This window comes from Rhincodon typus, chromosome 18, assembly GCF_021869965.1.
Source record: "Rhincodon typus isolate 14 chromosome 18, sRhiTyp1.1, whole genome shotgun sequence".
NCBI classification, from domain to species: Eukaryota; Metazoa; Chordata; class Chondrichthyes; order Orectolobiformes; family Rhincodontidae; genus Rhincodon; species Rhincodon typus.
Window position 1 is genome coordinate 741,613 of NC_063349.1, and position 21,413 is coordinate 763,025.

Consider the following 21,413-nt stretch of genomic DNA (forward strand, 5'->3'; position numbering starts at 1 on the left):
CCTGATTTACAGCATCCGCAGTTCTTTTGGTTCTTCCTAAGGGTGTTGTGCCCAGTACTGCTCACTGACTCTGGGCGTGTACCTGAGCATGCTTTCCAGCCGCTGGTAATGCAGTCCCCAATGTAAAGGCCAGCAATTTGGAGCCAATTTGTTTGTTTTCTGCCACTATTCATGGTATTTAAATTAATCTATATGCACCGTTCCCAAGTGTCTTTGGACCTGTGCAGTTTCTAGCTTTAAAATAAAAAAAAATTGACTCCTTTTTGGGCCCATATTGAAAGCTCACACTTCCCTGTATTGAAAACCATTTGCCACCGTTTTGTCCATTCACTTAATCTGTCAATACCTCTTGGCAATTTTATGCTTCCAACTGCATACCTTATGAATCTGCTAATCTTTGTATAGTTGACAAAACATTATACGAGTGATTTAATACACAATGAATCATTGAGACCCCAACATAGATCCTTGTAGGGCACCACTTTTCACATACCATGATTAAGGGTACCTGTATTCTGTCTCTTTATCCTTGGCTTATTTCCTAAGTAGGTCAGTCATTTGCCTTCAGTTTTCTGAGCCTTCACTGAGTGGTTTTTTTTTGTAATAAGATGCTTTATCCAATACCTTCTGGAAGTTGATTTTAGATGTCATCTGTAGACATTCCCTATCACTTGAAAGAGTTTGATCTGTTCATCAAAGAGGAACATAGAAAATAGGAGCAAGAATAGGCCATTTGGCCCTTTGATCAGTCACAGCAGAGCAGGATCAATCAGCTCAATACTTTCTCCCCGTACTTTGTGATCCCTTTAGCCCTAAGAATGATACTTCTCCTTGAAAGCACTTAATATGACCATAAGAAATAGGAACAGAAGTAGGCTGTTCGGCCCCTCGAGTCTGCTGAATCATTCAATAGAAACGTGGCTGATCTGACATTCTTAACATCCGCTTTTCTGCCTTTTCCCCCTGTAATCTGTGGTTGCCCTACTCAAGAGTCTACCTATCTCAGCTTTAAATTTACACAAAAAACTCTGCCCTTACAGCTCTTTGTGGCAAGAACTTCCAAAGACACTCAACCCTGTGAGAGAAGAAATCCCCAGTCTTAAATTGACACCTCTTTATTCTAAGATTATGCCTCTTGTCCTCGACCCTCCCGTGATGGAAACATTCAGCATTTACCCTGTCAAGCCCTTTAAGGTTCCTGCATCTTTCAGTGGGAACACCTCTCATTCTGCTAAATTCCAGTGAGTAGAGACTCATCCTGTTTAGCCTTTGCTCATAAGACAATCCCTTCATACCTGGGATGGACTTTGTGGACCTTCTGTGAGCTGCCTTCAATGAGATTATATCTTTCCCTCAAATAAGGGGACAAACAGCTCAAGTACTCCAGATGTAGTCCTACCAGCACCTTGTACAGTTGCAGTAAGACTTTTCTACTCTTATATCCCAATTTCCTGAAATGAGGGCCAGCATTCCATTAGCCTTTCTGATTAACCTGCTGCATCTGTACGCCAGCTTTCTGCGTTTCACATACGAGTGCCTTTGTGTTGCAGCTTTTCTCCATTTAAAGAATACTCTATTCTTTTGTTCTCCCTTCCAAAATATATAACTTCATCCTTTCCCACATTTTACTCCATGCACCAACTTTTTGCCTGATTAGTTAGCCTATAAACTGTTTGTGTCCCTCTCAGAACATGCCTTTTCACCTATAATATTTTGGCTCATCTGCTTTCAATGGCACAAATTCCACAGACTCGGCACTCCTTGGGTAAAGAAATTTCTCTTCATCTTAGTCCTAAATGGCCTACTCCAAATCTTTAGATTGTAACTCCTGGCTCTGGACTCCCGGTCATTGGGAACATCCTTCTTGTATTTACCCTGTCTGGTCCTGTTAGAATTTTATAGGTTTCTATGAGATTCCTCCTCGTTCTTCCAATAATGTAGTCCTAACTGATCCAGTCTCTCTTCATGTGTCAGTCCTGCCATCCCAGGAATCAGTCTGGTAAATCTTTGTCACACACCCTCATTAGCCAGAACATCCTTCAAAAGTTGCACCCTGTATCTACATGTCATCTCACCAAAGCCATGTACAATGGAGCAAGCTATTCTGCTACTGTGCTCAAATCCTCTTGCTGTCAAAGCCCCATACCATTTGCCTTCTCCACTGCCTGCTGTGTCTGCATGCTTACTTTCAGTGATTGGTGTACAAGGACAGTCAGGGCCTGTTGCACTTCCCGCTTTCCCAATTTGTTATCATCAAGATAATAATCTCTCACTGTTTTTGCTGCCACAGTGGATAACCTTTCAGTTATCCACATTGTTCTTCATTTGCCATGCAGTTGCCCACTTACTGAACTTGTCCAAATCACACTGAAGCATCTCTATATCTTCTCTATCCATTTTGTCATTTGCAAACTTTGAGATGTAAATTAGTGCTGTTTTCTAACTCATTAATATGTAATATATAAATATATACAGAATGCATAACAATGCTTTTCACTGTATCATGAGACATTAATAAATCAAGTCGTACATAATATATCCCACTAATCACTGGCTGCCATTTATGGAAAAGACCCATTATTCCTACTCCTTGTTTCCTGTCTGCCAGCCATTCTCGACCAGTACACTACCCCAAATCCCATGTGCTTTCAGTTTACGTACTAATCTCTTATGTGGGACTTCATTGAGAGAAAACATCTGAAATTCATAGTAAACTGCACCATATACCCTTTGTGGTTTCTTGCTGGCTCTTTGTGGTTAGCTGAATGTTTTCAATCATACCATATGGACTCTCTTGGCTTCCTGACAAACTGTAGTTAAATTCATGGCTCTGTAATTTCCTGGTCTGCCTCTGTCACCTCTCTGAAATTGAGAGTGATGGGTGGGATTGTGATATTCATTCTTCAATGTCCAAATCTTTGCAGTTCAATCTACAGAGCCTTGAGGTTTACTGTCAAACCTGTAATACCTAGTCGGTCATAGTACTGTGTCCACATTGTGTCATATATGGTTAGTTGCAGCACTGTTTTAAAATCCTGTAATAACAGGCTGTTTGTATTATTGTGTCCTAATCCTCTAATACTGGGTTGTTTATATTACTGTGTCCAAATCCTATAATACTTGCTGGTTATAATACTGTGTCCAAATCCTGTAGCTTTCTGCACTATCATGTGAATTGAAAATGCTGTTACAGCTTTGGGTGATGAGGGGATGACGTGTGACGAACAGTGCAACAAAAAAATTTAAATCTTTGTTTTTATATTTGTTGATAATTACTATCCAAAACAGAACCACATGTAGTGTGGTCAAGATGTCTGCAAAATGTGAGCTGAATAAGACTATTGTATTTCTCAATGTGCCAGCAGCAGCACTAAGTGGGGATTGTTTCTGATTTTTTTTTTTTCCCCTGTGCAGCTGAGGGGGACCTGAACCATCTTCACAGTCCTAGCAATACCTAGCTGACAACTAATGGGAATGAAGCCCAGAGTCATAGCTACCAATTGATGACAGGAGCAGAACACTGGGGTGGAAGCATTTCATTGGTGAAATTGGTGGCCTTCCAAAGCAAAAGTTAGGATTGATTGTTGGTTTTATTCACTGAAAGGGAGCTTGATATGGGTGCAGCTCTTCCTGACCCTGATATAGAATTGTGCCAAAGTTTAGCATCCACCCACCCTTTACCCTTGTGCCCCTTGTAAGGTGTGTGTGTGTAGATTTTATTTTGTTCTGTTTTTCAGCTGTGTGAAAGTGGAGGAGCATCAAGCTGTCGACATTGACTTGTACCATTGTCCAAACTGTGCCATATTACATGGAGCCTCCCTGAGTAAGTATAAATCTGGAAACATTTGCAAGAAAACATCCTACTTTCTAGGGAATCTCCTACTGGACTGGGAACATTAACTCTTTGTCTCTCTCAACAGATGCCAGTGTTTGCTAAATTATTTTGAGGCAAGCAAAGTTGAAATTGTTGGAGAAACTCAGCAAGTCTGGTAACATCTATGAAGAGAAAGCAGAGTTAATGTTTTGAGACTTGTGGCTCCTCAGATGAAGTAAAAGTCTTTGGAAACTTTTAGATTACAGAATGTTAGCTTTCATTCTTTCAAACCCACTCCTAGAATTTCTGATCATAAGTCATAGAATTCCTACAGTGTGGAAACAGGCCTTTGGCCCAACAAGTCCATACCGACCCTCAGAGCTTCCCACCCAGACCCATCCCTTTAATCTACAGATCCCTGAACACCAAGGGCAATTTAGCATGGCCAATCCACCTAGCCATAACATCTTTGAAATGTGGGAGGAAACCGGAGCCACCGGAGGAAACTCTCACAGACACTGGGAGAATGTCTGTGTGGAGTCTGCGCAGTCACCCATGGGTGGAATTGAACCTGGGTTCATGGTGCTGTGAGGCAGCAGTGCTAACCACTGAGCCACCATGACATTTTCTAGTTTTAGAAAGTTTTTGCCGAATAGATTTTTCCAATCTTTCTTAGGCACTGGCACCCTAAACAAGCCAGCAGCTTACAATGGGATTTGTCAAAATTGCAGGTTTGAGTGTTGAGCCACAACCAATTTTGGGGGGGTCTTGTAGACGAGCTACGGACCAAAATAACATTTGGTAATCATAGTTCACTGGCAAGACATGGAAGACTGAAAGTTTCTTGAAGCTTGGCAGCTGAAAGAGACTTTGCACTGAAAAGAACCAAAATATGTAGATTCACACTAATGTTGGTGTTCAGTCAAGAGAGCTGTGGGGCACCTTGATTTCTGGACAGTGGCAATGTTACTGGATCATATTTGAAAGAGGAAGCTTATGTAGCCATTTGAAAGGCATGATGGTCCTTTGTAGAGTGGAAGAGGTGGTTTGGCACCAAGTCACCAAATGTGTGAAAGCCCTTAATGTTTGGTCAAGCAGCTGGTAATATGAGGCACATTGAAGACGGCTGTTGCTGAAAGATTTTGTTGGGGAGAAAGATCCATGCTCTCGTTTCTCCACCGCATGCACTCGCGCACTCCCGAACCTTGGAACCTTTGGAATCATTGGCATAAGGAAGGTCTTCTCAGTGACACCCAATAGTAGTGTTAAAAATATAGGATGTGTATTGATGCCCTGATCCCTGGGTGGGATCAGTGACAGAAGTCACAGGTAAATGCATCCCAAATTCTCCTTCCCTCCTACCCCACAACATTTGTTTAGGGCCAGAGTGATGACTAGTTGTCCATGGCTCCAGTGCTGAAGAGGTGTAGCAGCTAGAAGTTCTGTATGCTGCTAATTCTGCAGCTCACTGTGGTAAAAGTAGCTGTTCCAGAAACACATTTTGATCTTGCTTTGTATTGGTTGGAAACAACTTCTCCCTGTATTGCTACTTCAACCATTTCAGCTTCAATGGAGAATGAATAATTCAGATGAGGTGCATTTCTAATCTTTCATATAGATGGCACAAATGAGAATGTTTCTCATTCTGCACAGTTCCTTTCAAGTATCCTGTAGGGATCATTTTGTGACTCATGACTATTTGAGGTGATGTGTGACTAATTAAAAAGGAGGGGTTTGCTTAGATGTTGTTTTTGAGATTTGAGAAAACATATTTTGCTTGGATAACAGAATTGACTGATGCCAAATGATGTAACTAACTGCTATGCTTATGGTGGAGCTTCAGAAAAACTGAAAGAACTGCAAATGCTGGAAGTAAGAAACAAAAATAGAAATGGCTGGAAAAAAACTCAGCTGGTAGCATCTGGGGAGAGAAATAAGAGTTAAGATTCTGGGTCCAGTGACCCTCCTTCAGAACATTCTGAAGAAGTGTCACTGAACTCGAAATGGTATCTCTGATTTCTGTCTACAATGCTGCTAGACCTGTTGAGTTTTTCCAGCAATTTCTATTTTTGTGACAGTGAAGCTCGACATTTAACATCTCCTGTGACCATGTTGTAAATGAATATACTAAAATATCTCCAGGGATGATTGACACTAATTATTGCGCATTAAATCTTATAATTTAAGGATTTTTTTTTCACTGGGAAGGGGAGTTGATTTGTAAGGGGAAATTGCAGGCTGAAGTTTGTATTGAACAATGAAATGTAAACAGTTATGGAAGATTGAGCAACTATTGGCAAGTTTAAAAACCTGAGAAATGTAGGTGGATCCTCACTGGACGGTGTTGGAGGTTGGCACATTAGGTGTTGTTGACGAATGCAGATTACCAGAAGTTAATAGTTGGCTGTATAAAGACAAATTATAGTTTCCACGCTCTGCTGATGGGGCAAAGCCCAGCCATCCTGACTGGATGGTGGGGAACCTGCTGCATTTTGGGGATGGGTTTATCTAAGCAATCGGGCAGATACATACTACATTATTCAGGTACCATGGGATTCTTCTTTTTTAATCATCCTGCTCTTTTTTTTTTTTTAAATTTGGACTCAATAGCTGTAATTCCTCAATGGATTTGATTCCGTTGATCTGAATTATCACAGACATTACAGTTTTTGAATCTGATTATTAATTAGACTGTTCAGCAGGTTACTGTTCATTAGAGATAAATAGACGAATATCAATGTTAATTTTGCCCTGTATTCAAAGCACAGGGTAATTCTTGAGTTGCAGCTGTCTCTGAGCGTGTCCATTGTACAGTTCTTGAACATCATTATGAACGCAAATGCTTGAAGGAACTAAACTGGCTAGACTCGACTCTTGTTGAGTATATGCTTAGTTCTAGATTGAGTATTTGTTGAATATTTCCAATGGCGAATTGGTACCTGTTCTGGGATGCCTGAGTAAGTTCTGGGTTTCTCTAGTTTGGCTTGATTTCAACTTGGCTGATATGAATCTTGCCGCTGACCCAAAATGATTTCCTGTGGACATTTTGAGCCAATTTCATCCACTGTTTTGTGCTTTGTTTTTGTATCACAGTGAAGAGACGGAACAACTGGCACCGACATGACTACACCGAGACTGCAGATCCTGTTAAAAAGATACAGGCAGGAACGCCAGTTTTCATCAGGGAGCTCCGAGCACGGCATTTTTCAAGGTATAGGCAACCATTTGTTGTTTGGTGTTGTTCCAATCCCCTCAGTCTATCCCCTATTTCCAACATCATTCTATTTCCCCATCCCCCTCCCACTCCTCTACCCTTGTGGTGGTGAAGTGTTACTCTCGCTTGACTAGCAATCCAGTGGACCAGACTAATATTCTGTGATCGTGGGTTCAAATCCCATCACAGCAACTGATGAAATTTGCGTTCAATAAAAGAGAACTGAGATATAGAAAGCTGGTCTAATGCAACCATGTAACCACCGTCAATTGTTGTAAAAACTCACCTGGTTCACAAATCCTCTCTTAAGGAAGGAAATCTGCCATCCTTATCTGGTCTGGTTGAGATGTGAATCCAGACCCACAGCAGTGTGGTTGACTCTTGACTGCCCTCTGGGAAATTAGAGTTGAGCAATAGATTCTTGCTGAGCTGGCATCGCCCACATCTCTGAACAAAAAAAAATGTAAAGAATAATTATCAGATTCGCTGACTCGTTTTTCATTCCTAGTAACTGCAAGGGTGATCCAAGTGGTCTTGGGTTCGAAGCCAAGCCTCTTATTGGAGGAACTGATAGACCAGGGAACAAGATTTTGACAATCAAAAGGCATCCTTGTGTTTAAAAGGGATTTTGAACTTTTCCTTGGCTACAGTTCTGCACTGGCATTGTCGATGATCAACGTTACCCAAGTTTATGCTTGCCTCAGTGGTATGTTGCACGTGTCAGTGAATAGGTGTTGTGAAAGGAAGATAGAGGAAGATTTTCTTTTAAACACCACTTTTGACAACCATTAGATTTCACAAAACCCTTCATAGGAAATATTTATAAAGTACACTCTAAGCGCAAGACAAAAGCTTCAACTTCTGGTTTCCTTTTAACAATGTCTAAGTTCTTTACTACCAAGCATTGACTTTTAAAGTGTAGTTTTAATGTTCGGAAACCCTTTAGGACAGAAAGGGTCAGAGGAAAGGAATGGTGTGCAGAATGTAGGAGTGATTGAAACAAGCACTAAAAGTGCTGGAAAAACTCAGATCTGACAGCATCTCTGCCGACCGAAACAGAGTTAGTGTTTTGAGCCCAATGTGACTCACTTCAGATTTCCAGCATTTGCAGTATTTTCCCTTTGTAGGAGTGGCTGAGTCTCATTTTTGTTTCTTTTTTTTGGGGAGTGAAAGGGAGAAGTTTGAAAATTGTTTGGGGTTCAGTAGGTTTGTAAGAGGGGGAAAGTTGTCAAGTGAAGGATGAGTCAGTCAGCAGATAAGTTTTTAAAATAATTGTTTGCAAATGACAAAGGCATTGATGAGGGCTTCAGCAGCCAAACTGAGGAAGGTGAGGTTGATAAAGGTGTGGCAGTGATCTAAGTGATTGCTTGTGAAGTTTGTAACTACAATTGGCGTTTTCTGTTGTCCCATGGTTATTACAGCATGTTTATCTACTGGTGTCAGTGAGCTGCATAATTCTCATCTGTTTGTTCCCAAAGTGCCAGTGAAATTCTCATCAAGCTGCACGGTACCCAGCTGACACACAAATACCTGGAAAAGCACGGGTTTGAATTTCCCATCATGGTGTCTAAAATAGATGGACTTGGAATTGTTCTCCCATCAAGCACCTTTTCTGTCAGGGATGTGCAAGAATATGTGGGTAAGTGATGACTCCACCCAGTGTTAACACACAATACAGCCACAAGCAAAGTTTGCCAGTGCTGCATGTTTGCAGTGTAGCTCCCCTGTCCTGGATATTGGAAGGTGGGGATGAGGAATAGATGGAACATCTCAGAATGTTGCATCTAGTGCAGTGGAGGCCAGCCAATGCAAAGTTTTTCCCCTTTGAGTACTTGTCTAATTCTCATTTGGAAGCTTTTACTGAAACTGCTTCCTTTTTCGTTCCAGATTGTGATAGCTCACTGGGTAATGAAACAAAATTTCATTTCTCCTCTGGTTCTTTTGCCAATCACCTTAAATCTGAGTCCTCAGGTTCTAAACCTTCTGCCTCTGGAACCAACTTCATCTCTATTTACACTCTTGTATTCCTTCATTATTTCAAATACTTCTATTAAATTTCCCCTTAACTATTGTCTTCTCCAGGGAGAATTACCCCGTTTCTCTTGGCATCCATCTAACTGAAGTCCTGCGTCTCTAGTACCATTACAGTACACGTACTCGGCACCCTTTCCAAGACCTTTTTCATTTTTTTTTTGTGGTTTCCAGATTTGAATACATTACTCAACATTCTTCTCAATTTGTGCTCCAACCTTTAAAAACAGTTGTGTACGGACACCCCTAGGTCCTTCTGTTCCTCTGCCCTCTTTAACCTTTTGTGTCCTGTTTTTGAGATTAATTTTCAACCTGTCCTAATTATTGTTGATCATATTTCAGTCTCTGTAGTATTGTCTAAGCTTGTTGTATCAAGTTCTTCTCAGTTGCCTGCTACACAAACTGCATATTCAGCCCATTCTACCCTCCACAAAAGTGCAGCTCCATCAACCAGCTAGCACTCGTCTGAATTTTGCGATTATCTAAGACCACTCTACTGTCTGTCAGCTTCTAACTCCCATCAGTTGTCTACCCCAATTCTCAGGGCCATGTGTTCAGCCACTTTCCCAATTCACTGGTCGGTATTTAATCACTTCCTCCTAATTCGTCTCCTCAAACCCATGAATATTTTGCTGTACTACATCTACAACATAGGCTGTTATTTGAGCTGTTTCACAGCTGTAGTCGGGTGAAGGGTTATCCTTGTCTAAATAACGTGGCTTCCAGATATATCTGAATATGAATTTTTAATCTCTCAAGGTGGTGAGAAGGTGATCGATGTGATCGATGTGGCTCGGCAAGCTGATTGTAAGATGAAACTGCAGGAGTTTGTAGAATATTACACTGCTCTCCATCGAACCAAAGTATTAAATGTCATTAGCTTGGAATTTTCTGATACAAAGTAAGTTGCTTGTGGCTGGATATTTGGAAATGTAGCTGTGTGTACAGTGTTGGCATTTGCAATACAAAGTAGCTTTGACTGTTTGTTTTCTGTGCCAATACTGTGCCAATACACCTGGGTCTTTACAAAGTACATTCGACATTCTTGAGCCATCCTAAAGTGCTCAAGGCCAGTGAAACACTTATGAAATTGAGGCAGTTTTCAGACAATAAGATCCTGCACACAGCACTGAGATCATAGAATCATAGAATCCCAACAGTGTGGAAGCAGGCCATTCGGCACTTCAAGCCCACACTGACTGTCTGAAGTCCATCCCACCCAGACCCCCAACCCCCTACTCTATCCCTGTGAGTGTGCATTTCCCATGGGTATTCATTTAGCCTGTCCGTCCCTGGATGCTATGGGCAATTTCCCATGGCCAGTCCACCTAACATGCACATCTTCTGGAGGAAACCGGAGCACCTGGAGGAAAGCCATGCAGACGCTGGGAGAATGAGGGTGGAATCAAACCTGGGTCTTTGGTGTTGTGAGGCATCAGTGCTAACCACTGAGCCTACCAGATCACCAACCATTATACGTAATCTGTCATTTACCACCAAAAACCGTGTCTGTTTTCACAAATATACTTGTGACATTCAGAACGCAGTTACCACCATCCCTGTCAATTTCTCCAGTGGGGGAGGGCGAGCAGTGGGGTGGGGGGAGAGGATAAGCCAGAGAAGGGGCGTGTGCGAGGGGATGGGGCCGAGTGATGGGCGGTGGGGAGAGTGGACTGAGCGTGCAGGAGGGAGGTGGAGGTGGAGGTGGGGAGGGCGAGGGGCGGGAGGTGGGGAATGGGGGAGAGAGAGCGCGAGGTGGGGAGATGGTGGGCGGGAGGGAGTGAGCACTGGCAGGTATGGGCAGGAAGGAGTGCGGGCAGGTTAGAGGAATGTGTGGGCGAGAGGTTGAGGGAGGGAGCAAGCAAGAGCAGGAGGGCGGTAGGGAGTGACTGCGGGAGGGGGACGAGGGCGAGCGGGTGGGAGAGGGGAAGGGAGGGCAAGAAGGAGAGATGCCATGTGCGCGGCGTGGAGGGAGCATGGGTGAGACAGAGTGCGAGTGCACCACTAGCGAGGGCGAATGGGAGAAGGTGAGCTGGGGTGAGAGTTGAGAGAGAGCTATGTGGTGCCCATGCAATGAGTGGGACAGCGAGAAGGAGAGTGTGGTGGCGCGTACGCACGAGAGAGGGGAGAGAATGTGAGAGGGTACACGCCAGGGGAGTGTGGGAGTGAGGGGGTGCGCCCACATGCACAAGTGGTAAAGTGGGGAAGAGGGAGAGAGTGACGGGGCATGTGAAAGGGGGCGAGAGAGAGAGAATGAGGGGGTGTGCATGTGTGGGAGGGAGAGAGAGAGACAGCGCGCACCTGTGAACGGGAGTGTGAAGAGAAAGTGAGGGGGCACATGAGTGAGAGGGGGACGTGTATGTGAGAGGAAAAGAGTAAGGGGGTGCATGCAAGTGGGCGCGAGAGTGTGAGTGAGGGAGAGAGAGAGAAAGAGGGTGCATGTGTGAGGGAAAGCGTGGAGAGAGAGAGCTCGTGAGGGAGAGAGGGGAGAGAGAACGTGAGGGGCTGCGCGCATGTTGGAGGACATGCATGAGAGAAGGAGAGTAAGGGGGCACATGAGAGGGTGGAGAGAGAGTGTGAAGGTGCACGTGTAAGATGGAAAGAGCATGAGGGGGTAAGTGTGAGGGGGCATGTATGAGAGGGGGAGAGAGTGAGGGGCATATGGGCGCCTGAGAGGGAGAAGTTTTGAGCGAGAGAGAGGGAGAGGGTTGAGAGAGAGAGAGAGAAGTTGGTCGAACAGGAGAGGTGGGGAGAGAGAACAAGGGGGTGCGTGAGCAAGAGGGCGCTGGAGAGAGGTTGAGGGGAGAGCCACTGTTTCTATTGTTCCCGCCATTAGTGTGGCTCCTGTTGTCTCCATCGCACTTGCTCTTGCAGTCTTGCCCCCCCCCCCCCCCCGCCCTTTGGTCTCACCCTCTGCCTCTTGCCCTTTCCCCTTCGCTGTCTGTCTTGGTCTCGCCCTCTCACCGCCTCACCCTCGCCCTCAGTTGCCCTCGCGGTTTCGCTCCTGCCTGTCCCTGCATCCACGCCCCCTCATTGTCCTGGTGCCGCCTTTGCTCTCTTGCCCTCACCTTCTCAGTCATGCCCCTCGTCATCCCAGTGTCGCTGTCACCATCTCCCTCTCGCCCTCGCTGTCTCATAGTTAGGTGCTCATCCAGATGGGATATTTTATCTGGATTTGCTGGAGGCTGTGACTTTTTAAGTCCGCAGTGTGTCCTTTGGCTGTGCACACTTTCCCTGTGTGGAAATGAGGTGGGGTCTGGTGTGATCATTGATCCCGGGGGTCTTTCTGGCGGTTGGGGAGGTGTCTAGTTCAGGATGAGAGAGGTTGGGGCCGGGCGATAGGGTGGGGTATTCCAGAGTGTGCATGGGAAGGAAGTCCTTCTCCATGTCTCTGACCTGTGAAGGCCCTTGACCTCTTCCTGAAGCTGGCTCAGCTGCACCTCCGCTCTCGGGAATGTTTCATCGACTGCTCTTGTCCTGCACCGGGATTGACTTACCTCCCCTTGACCTGCCTCAAGAAGGCTCTGATTTGATGGGTGGAGGTGGTTTTCAAACTCTCCAGCTGGAGTCCCAGTCCTCTGCTACTCACCTTTTCGGTGGGTCGTACATGATTTTACTTCTCCCGTCATTTATATGAAGAATATAGTGTGAAAGGTAATCCTGGTCAGTGTTGAATCTCTATCCTGAGAAGTGAGGCACTGATTATTGGTTATACTGATGCTGGTCACTTGCGGTGGGCTCCTTGATTCGATGCCTGCTCCCTGTGTCAAGCTGCTGTTTTGTTTTTGTTTGTGTACAGGATGTCGGAGCTGGTGAAAGTTCCTGATATTGTTCAGAAGCTGTCCTGGGTAGAGAATTACTGGCCAGAGGATTCCTTTTTTCCCAAACCGTGCGTTCAGAAGTACTGCTTGATGGGAATGGAGGACAGTTATACTGACTTTCACATTGACTTTGGGGGGACCTCTGTCTGGTATCATGTACTGTGGGTAAGTAGCTCTAGTAGCAAGCTTGACCTAGGGTAGAAATCAAGAAAACCTTTATCCCCACACTCCCCATCTTGCTTTAACACTGTGTGGTTCGCACTTTAATGTAAAGACACACAGAGAGTCAGCCTCTTCAGGGGAAGAAAGAAAGAGAGAGAGAGAGTCCACCAGCTCCTTTGGTGGAGGGCAAGAGAGACACAGCCCATTCGCATGAGGGGCGAGAGAGTTGGTGAACACCTTTGCTGGAGAGAGTGGGCGGTGTTGACAAGGTGAAGGAGGGTCCCAAAACGTTAGAAGACAAGGAATGTGCGGAGAGTGAGTTAAAGAGTCAACATCTATAGGTGGACAGGGAGAGAAAGAGAGCGAGATTTAGAGAGGGAGAGGGAGAGAAAGAAAGTGTCGTTGAGGAAGTATGGGTTAGCGTTGGAGCAAAGGTGTGGGGGAGGGGGGAGAGAGAGAATCAGCACCTTTGGGTCAAGGGTGGGTGGTGGAGAGAGTAAAGAAAGATGAGAGAGTCAGCACCTCCAGGGTGGGAAGAGTTGAGAGGGTGAGGAGGGGTAGAGAGAGTCGTCATCTTCGGGTTGGCCGGGGGTAGAGGGAGAGGGAGAGAGACAGTCAATGCCCTGAAGGGCAGGGAGTGAGTGTAGTCAGACAGGACAGTTTCCTTTTATGTGACATGATGTCTGTTCTGATTTGATGCTCCTAGCGTATTTCAGAGAACCTTACAGCATAAAGCAATCAGGTTCTCCAGATGGTGAAGGAGCCAGGTTTTCCATCTCCTGCTTCAGAGAGATTGAGATGGCCTGGACATCTCTCCAGGCTTGTGGAGAAAGGAAAGCTTCTGTGTCTGGAGCCTTGTCTGGTTCTTGGCACATTCCTTTTGCTGAAGGTTCATAATTGTTTAAATATCTTTGATAAATTTTGAAAGTTAAAATTTCCTCCACTGCAACATGAGAATTTGGCTCCCTAATTGAGCTCAGTTGCCTCGGTACAAAGATGGTTCATGGGAGACTGGCTGAAGAGTGAGTGTCTTTAGAAAACAAGCTGACATGGTTTCCTGGGCCCATGTGGCTCTCACTTTCTGCTCACAGCCTGGTTCACAAAATCTCCTCCCACAGCCAACCTTTAGGACATTGTATTCTTCCTGGCAGGAAGAATACAAATTAGCCACTTCCACCACATGCACAAGTCTCTGATTCGAAATCTAGAACATATTAAAAGGGTTGGTGGATATCTATTGTGAAAAGTTTAAAACATAAGCCAGGGCTATTTGATTTGGGACACTGGGAACAACTGTGCATCAGAACCACGTTTGGGTGGTGGCACAGATGGGCTCAGGGGATAGTGATCTTGACAGAAAATCTGGAGTCTGACTGGTTCTCTCTTTGACTTGAGACTTGGTGGTTGACATTAAATCCTTATCACCTCAATTCTTGTTTTTCTTGCAGGGAGAAAAGCTGTTTTACTTGATAAAGCCAACCAATGCCAATCTTGCACTATATGAAAATTGGAGTGGTTCTGTTAACCAGAGTGAGACGTTCTTTGGTGACCAGGTGGACAAATGTTACAAGTGTGTCCTACAGCAGGGACAAACACTCTTCATTCCCACAGGTACGCTGAAAGACTGATGACAGCAGGAGCTTTTCATCCTCCCCATGAGTGGAGCAGAGAGTTCTTCCTGATTACCAGGGCAAAACCAGGAATAAAATAATCTCTGGGCAGAAGTGCACAATGCATCACACCACTCCTTGTTCATCTTGGATTTGTGCTTCCATTGTCACAGGTGGAAGGAGGACTGGGCTCTTTCTATTTTCTGTCTCTCATTCTTCCTTTTCGTTTGAACTGTGATGTCAGGAGGAACTCGGAACTCTGCCGGTCTGTTGTCTTTGGGGTTTATTTTTCACTTTGTACCCAGCTGTGATATTTTGCATCTAAATTTTATTTATCCTCCAACTATAATCATCTCAGTAATCACCTGAGCTGAAGGGAAATGGACTTTCCACAAGATAATGAGCACTTTGTTCTTCTGTTTATTACATAGTAACTGTGTGTAACATCAAGCGTTAGAGAAGGGACTGTTTCCATTCCAGAGTCACTGGCCTCTAACAAAGGCAAGGTTCGCATTTGTGCAGACTATCCAGTGACTGTTACCAGAAGGGTTTGGCTTTGACAGCATATTTGTTTAGACCGCATGAGATAGTCAGCTCCCTTCTTAGAGGGGAGAACCCTAATCAAATCAAACTACATCTGTATAATAAAATGCATAACTGTACTTTAATGTGTGAAGAGAAAGACTCCACTCATTCTCTTGAGTGCCATTCAGTCAGACCGTGACTGATCTGTATCTCACTTCACTTATTTGCTTTTTCTTATGTCTTGATACTTTGACCTAATGAAAATCTATTGATCACAGACCTGAAGGTTTTGAATAGCTCTCTTCCTGTATGGCTGTACAAAGGAAGGGTGGTTCAGATTTTCACTGTCCATTTGTGATCATGTCTCCTGATTATTAATTACTGTGGTCATCCTTTAGTTCTAATTATTGTGCAAGTGCACAACATCACTGACTAAAAGTTCCTAGTTTCCTTCAATATCTTGTTGGCTGATGAGCATAGTGATAATGTTCCTGTATGACCAGACCTAGGACTATAAAAAGTAAAATCTGGGGTGGGCATCACTTTCATTGGAGGGGAATAGCTCTGTATCAGCCATTGTGGATTTCAATTAGTAAGAGGCTGAATGGCATTAGTTATACCTCTGTCCAAGTTAGACCAAGTTGGCAGTCTGCTATTCAAGAGGTGGGGCGAGTAAAGCAGCCTCCAATATAGAGCAATACAAAATTAGATACTGACTGCAGACAGCCAACACCCAACCTCTAGCTCTGTGAGGCAAGACTGAATGTAATCCAGAACAGGATTTCCCCATGTGTCTGCACATACGTGTGCCTATGTGACCATATACCTGTGCAGCTGCCAGCATAGCTTTGTGTGTGCATGTTGTTGTATTGATCCATGTGTCAGCCTTGGCTCAGTGGTAAATTTGCACCCCTCAGGCAGTCCATGCCCTACTCCTGGAACTTCCACATCTTTCAGTTGAAATGTTAAACTGAGGTCTTGGGTGACAGCTTGGGAACTGAAGTGTAGTTTACTTGGTGTCCTGGTTAATGCTGATTTTAAAAGACAGTGTTTATGACTGTTTCATTTCTGTTTGTGGAATCTTGCTGTTTGAAAATGGTCTGTTTATGTAATACCAGTGATGTCACTTCTAAAGTATTTCGTTGGTATGTCATGTTTGGGGATTTTTTGAAACTGTGGAACATGTTAAATAGACTTTTTATCAGCAGTTTCCCGATTTGATTCCTTGTACCTGATATCACATGGGCAGCAGTTGGACTCTTTGTTTACTTAGTGCCTCTGGGTCCAGACTTTAAAAGTTCTTAACAGTGCCAAACCTGATGTCCAGCAGGTATCCTGTGCTGGCAGATGAGGCTATGGGTGTATTATTGAAGGCAGGGTGGTTATGCTGTCTGTCGAGAATGGCTGAACTTGGGTAATGACAAATGGGTCATAAATGTTATGAAGTTGTATAAGAATTGAAAAACACTGTGTGGTCTCTTTAAGAGATTGTGCTTTGTCTGTGCTTGGAAGTTTGCAAGCATTGTGCAGAGAGCCCCAAATTAGAAACAAATGTATCAAAAGGCCTTACAGGTGACAGGCAAAATAGCAGTCTTGTTTTGATGTTTTGAGAACAAGATTGATTTTGGTCAATTAATTTAAACCAAACACTCAGCAATTCAATGCCAGTTGGATTTAAAAACTGATAGTGTTGACAACCTGAAACCAATCATATTATAAGAATTTGATTTATCATAGGGGATATATAAAAAAGCTTTTTTAAAGATCAGGGGAGAGCCAACTGCCAACTGTCAGGAGATAATACCTTTTAGCTCTCTGAGAAAGCACCATGTAATTAATCAAAGGTACCATGGCATTTTTAGCTAAGAGTCTTCACTGAGAAAGCATCCATGATAGCAAGATCAACAGAGGCTGGAGAAGGCAGAGTGTTCCAGAAGACACAGTCTGTGTGAACTTGGAGAGATTAAGTTTTAATTTATTGTTGTCTTATTAATTGGGTTTATATAAATGGGACTTGTGTTTATTTGAACAGTATTCCAGTAGAATTTAGTTCATTTAAGGAATAGTTAATACATAGAGGGAATTGTTCAGTTTGTTAGTATCTCTTTTAATTTGTTCATTATTAGGGTTAAATAAATAAATGGTTACTTGTTACTTATAAAGTGGAGATCAGGGATTTTCTTTTCTTTAACCATGCTTTTAACAGATTACAAGCTTCTCTGGGTGTTTTGGATTTAATTATTAGAAGGGAACCTTCACTCCCATCATAAAAGATTGGGGCTTGTGTTTTGGTTTAATTATCAAAGGTGTTCGACTTGGCCCTTCTCTGTAACACAAACCTCTCCAAATGGAGGAAGTGGCTCCAATGTGCTTTTATTCACTTGTGGAATATTGACATCGCAGGCTGGCCAGCATTTATTGCTGCCCCCCTAGTTGCCCTTGAGATGGTGGTGAGCTGTCGTATTGAACTGCTTCAGTCTGCATGCTGTGGTTAACTCACAATGCCCTTGGGAAGAGAATTCCAGAATTTTGACTCGGTGACAGTGAAGAAAGGGTATTATATTTCTAAGTCAAGATGGTGAGTGCTATGGAAGGGAACTTGCAGGTGGTGGTTTTCCCACGTATCTGCTGCCCTTGTCCTTCTAGATGGAAGTGGACATGGGTTTGGAAGGTGTTGTCTATGGATTTTTGGTAAATTTCTGCAGTGTATCTTGTAAATAGTACGCTGCTGCTACTAAGTGTCAGTGGTAGAGGGAGTGGATGCTTGTGGATGTGGTGCCAGTCAAGCGGGCTGCTTTTGTCCTAGATTGTATCAGGCGTCTTGAGTGTTTATTGGAGCAGCCCTCATCCAGGTGAGTGCGGGGTATTCCATCAGACTCCTGAGTTGTACTTTGTGGATGATGAACAGGCTTTGGGGAGTCAGGAGGTGAGTTACTTGCCATAATATTCCTAGCCTCATGACCTGCACTTGGAGCTACCATGTTTGTGTGGCAGGTTTAATTGAGTTTCTGGTCAATGCTAACCCCCCAAGATATTGATAGTGTGTGATTCACCATTGAATGTCAAGGGGCGGTGGTTAGATTGTCTCTTACTGGAGATGGCCATTGCTGAAATTTTATGGCATGAATGTCACTTGCCACTTGTCAGCCCATGCCTGGATATTGTCCAGATTTTGTTCCATTTGGACATGGACTGCTGCAGTACTGAGGAATTGCTAATGGTATTGAATATTGTGTAATCATCGGTGAACATCCTCACTTCTGATCTTGTGATGGAAGGAAGATCATTAATGAAGCAGCTGAAGATGGTTGGGCCTAGGACACTACCCTGAGGAACTCCTGCAGAGATGCTCTGGAGCTGAGATAACTGACTTCCAACAACCACAACCATCTTTCTACGTGGCAGGTATGACTCCAACCACTGGAGAGTTTGCCGCTTGACATTGATTCCAGTTTTGCTATGGTCCCTTGATGCCACATGCAGTCAAATGTGGCCTTGTTTTCAAGAGCTGTCACTCTCACCTCACCTCTGGAGTTCAGCTCTTTTGTCTGTCTCTGAACCAAGGCTGTAATGAGATCAGGAGCAGAGTGGCCCTGGCAGAACCCAAACTGGGCATCACTGAGCAGGTTATTGCTGAGCAGGTGCTGCTTGATAGCACTGTCGATGACACCTTCCATCACTGATGATCAAGCATAGACTGATGGGGCAGTAATTGGCCGGGTTGGATTTGTCCTGCTTTTTATGTACAGGACATGCGTGGGAAATTTTTCACTTTGCCAGGTAGATGCCAGTGTTGAAATTGTAGGGGAGCTGCAAGTTCTTGAGCACAAATCTTCAATGCTATTGCCAGAATGTTGTCAGGGCCCATAGCTTTGCACTCTCCAGTGCCTCCAACTGTTTCTTGATATCATGTGAATCGAATTAGCTGAAGAAAGGCTTCAGTGATGCTGGGGACCACTGGAGGAGGCTGAGATAGATCATTTGCTCGGCATTTCTGGCTGAAGATTGCTGCAAATACTTTTGTCTTATCTTTTGCACCGATGTGTTAGGCTCTTCCATCGTTGAGGATGGGACACTTGAAGAGCCTCCTCCTCCAGTGAGTTGTTTAATTGACAAGCACTGTTCACACCAGATGTGATTCAATCTAATCTGTTGGTTTTGGGATCACTTGTCTTTGTCACTTGCTGCTTATGTTGTTTGGCACACAAGTAGTCCTGTTTAGTACCTTCAACCAGCTTGACACATCATTTTTAGGTATGCCTGGTGCTGGTCTTGGCAGGCCCTCTTGCATTCTCCATTAAACCAGGGTTGATCTCTCAGTTCGATCGTAGTGGTTGAGTGGGGGAATTTGCCGGGCCATGAGGTTACAGATTCCTCAGTGCCACACAACACGGTGGAGGGTATTCTCAATGTGAAAATGGGATTTATCTCCACAAGTACTGTGTAGTGGTCACTCTTATCAATACTGTCATGTACAGATGCATCTGTCATTCAGACTGCACCGAATCATTTAAAATGATGTTATCCTGTATGTGTGTGTAAAATGATGTTATCCTGTTCAACCTTGAGCTGGAATCCCAACCATAACACTCCTTCAACTATCATCCATCAGTTATTTGTATTTGAGACTTTGCTGTTTGTGCTTCAATCGAGGTTTGTCCTTTGCCCTCTTTTCCAGGTTGTATTTTAACCCAGGCCTTGACTTGTACTTTTATCCAGATTGCATCAGTTTTCATGAGGGTTTATCCTCTTTCCCTAGGCTGGATTCATGCTGTCCTCACCTCCAAGGACTGCATGGCTTTCGGTGGAAACTTCCTGCACAACCTCAACATTGGCACACAACTCAGGTTAGTGGCTTTCCTCGATGCTCATTCTTGTTCCCACTTATTAGACCATACATAGAATAGTACAGCACATAAACGGGCCCTGTGCTGACCATGATGCCATTCTAAACTAATCCCCATCTACCTGCACATGATATCCCTCTATTCCCTGTCTGTTCATGTGTCTGTCTGAATACCTACACTTCTATCAGGGCACTCCACAGCTTCTGAATTGCCTGCAAAAACAATCCAAGTTTGTCCAACTCTCTTTATAGCTGATGCGCTCCAATCCAGGCAACATCCTGATAAACCTCCTTTTGCACCCTCTCCAATGCCTCCGCATCCTCCATATAGTGTGGCAACCAGAACTATGCACAGTTCTTCAAATATGACCTGACTAAAGTCTGCACCATGACTTGCCAACTTTTATATTCAATGCCCCGACTGATGAAGACAAGCATGCCGCCTTCTTTATCACCTTATTCAGTTGCATTGCCACTTTCACTGAGCTATGGTCTTGAACTCCAAGATCCCTCTGTTTTATCGATACTTAAGGTCCTGTTATTTACTGTATTTCCTCTTGTATATTACCTCCCAAAATGTGTCACATCACACTTATCAAAATTAAACTCCATCTGCCATTCACTGCCCAATTTTGCAACTTTCTCATTATGCACAACTCCTCCAATTTTCATTTGCAGACTTGCTAATCAGACAACCTATATTTTCAACTAAATCATTTATATATTACAAACAATGGAGAGGTCTCAGCATTGAACCCTGCAGAATGCCACTGAACTCCAGTCAGAAAAATACCCCTCCACAACTACATTCCATCTCCTATGACCAAGCCAATTTTGTATCCAAGTTGCCAACTTACAGTGGATACCATGTGACTTAATTTTCTGAACCAGCCTACCATGAGTGGCATTGTCCAATGATTTACTAAAGTCCATGTAGATAACATCCACAGCCCTGCCCTCATCAACCATCTTTGTCATTTCCTGAAAAAAAAACTGCTTAGTAAATCCTGTCCCTAAAAATTCTCTCTAATCATTTTCCTACCACTGATGTAAGGCCTATAATTTCCCATTGTGTAACAGAATCCGACAGGAGGGCAGGTCAAGGCAGCTCTGCCTTTGAATGGGCTGATCCACAAAATTCCTACTTGGGCAAAGTACTGAATACAAAAATTGGAACTATACGAGTCACTGGTTAGGCCAAAGCTGGAGTTGTATGACCGGTTCTGGTCATCACATTAGAGTAATTATCTCCTTCCTATGACAGTACAAAGGAAATTTGCAAGAATGTTGCCTGGACTTGGAAGTCACAACAATGAGGACCAATTGGATAGACCAGAGTTATTTTCCTTCGAGCAGAAGAGTCTGAAGGAAGATTTAATCAAGGCCTACA

The 21,413-nt window shown here is 43.9% G+C and overlaps 1 protein-coding gene across 1 annotated transcript in view; it reads left to right on the forward strand.

Moving 5' to 3' along the window:
- Nucleotides 1–3,310: 3,310 nt before the first annotated feature.
- LOC109918863 (lysine-specific demethylase 7B) overlaps nucleotides 3,311–21,413 on the forward strand; it is a 58,147-nt gene continuing 40,044 nt past the window's right edge. Inside the window, exons 1-8 of the mRNA XM_020518815.2 lie at nucleotides 3,311–3,343; nucleotides 3,664–3,823; nucleotides 6,908–7,025; nucleotides 8,507–8,667; nucleotides 9,819–9,960; nucleotides 12,859–13,045; nucleotides 14,491–14,653; nucleotides 19,937–20,024. Of these exons, the coding sequence (XP_020374404.2) occupies nucleotides 3,311–3,343; nucleotides 3,664–3,823; nucleotides 6,908–7,025; nucleotides 8,507–8,667; nucleotides 9,819–9,960; nucleotides 12,859–13,045; nucleotides 14,491–14,653; nucleotides 19,937–20,024 (1,052 nt within the window). The remainder of the gene's footprint in view (nucleotides 3,344–3,663; nucleotides 3,824–6,907; nucleotides 7,026–8,506; nucleotides 8,668–9,818; nucleotides 9,961–12,858; nucleotides 13,046–14,490; nucleotides 14,654–19,936; nucleotides 20,025–21,413) is intronic.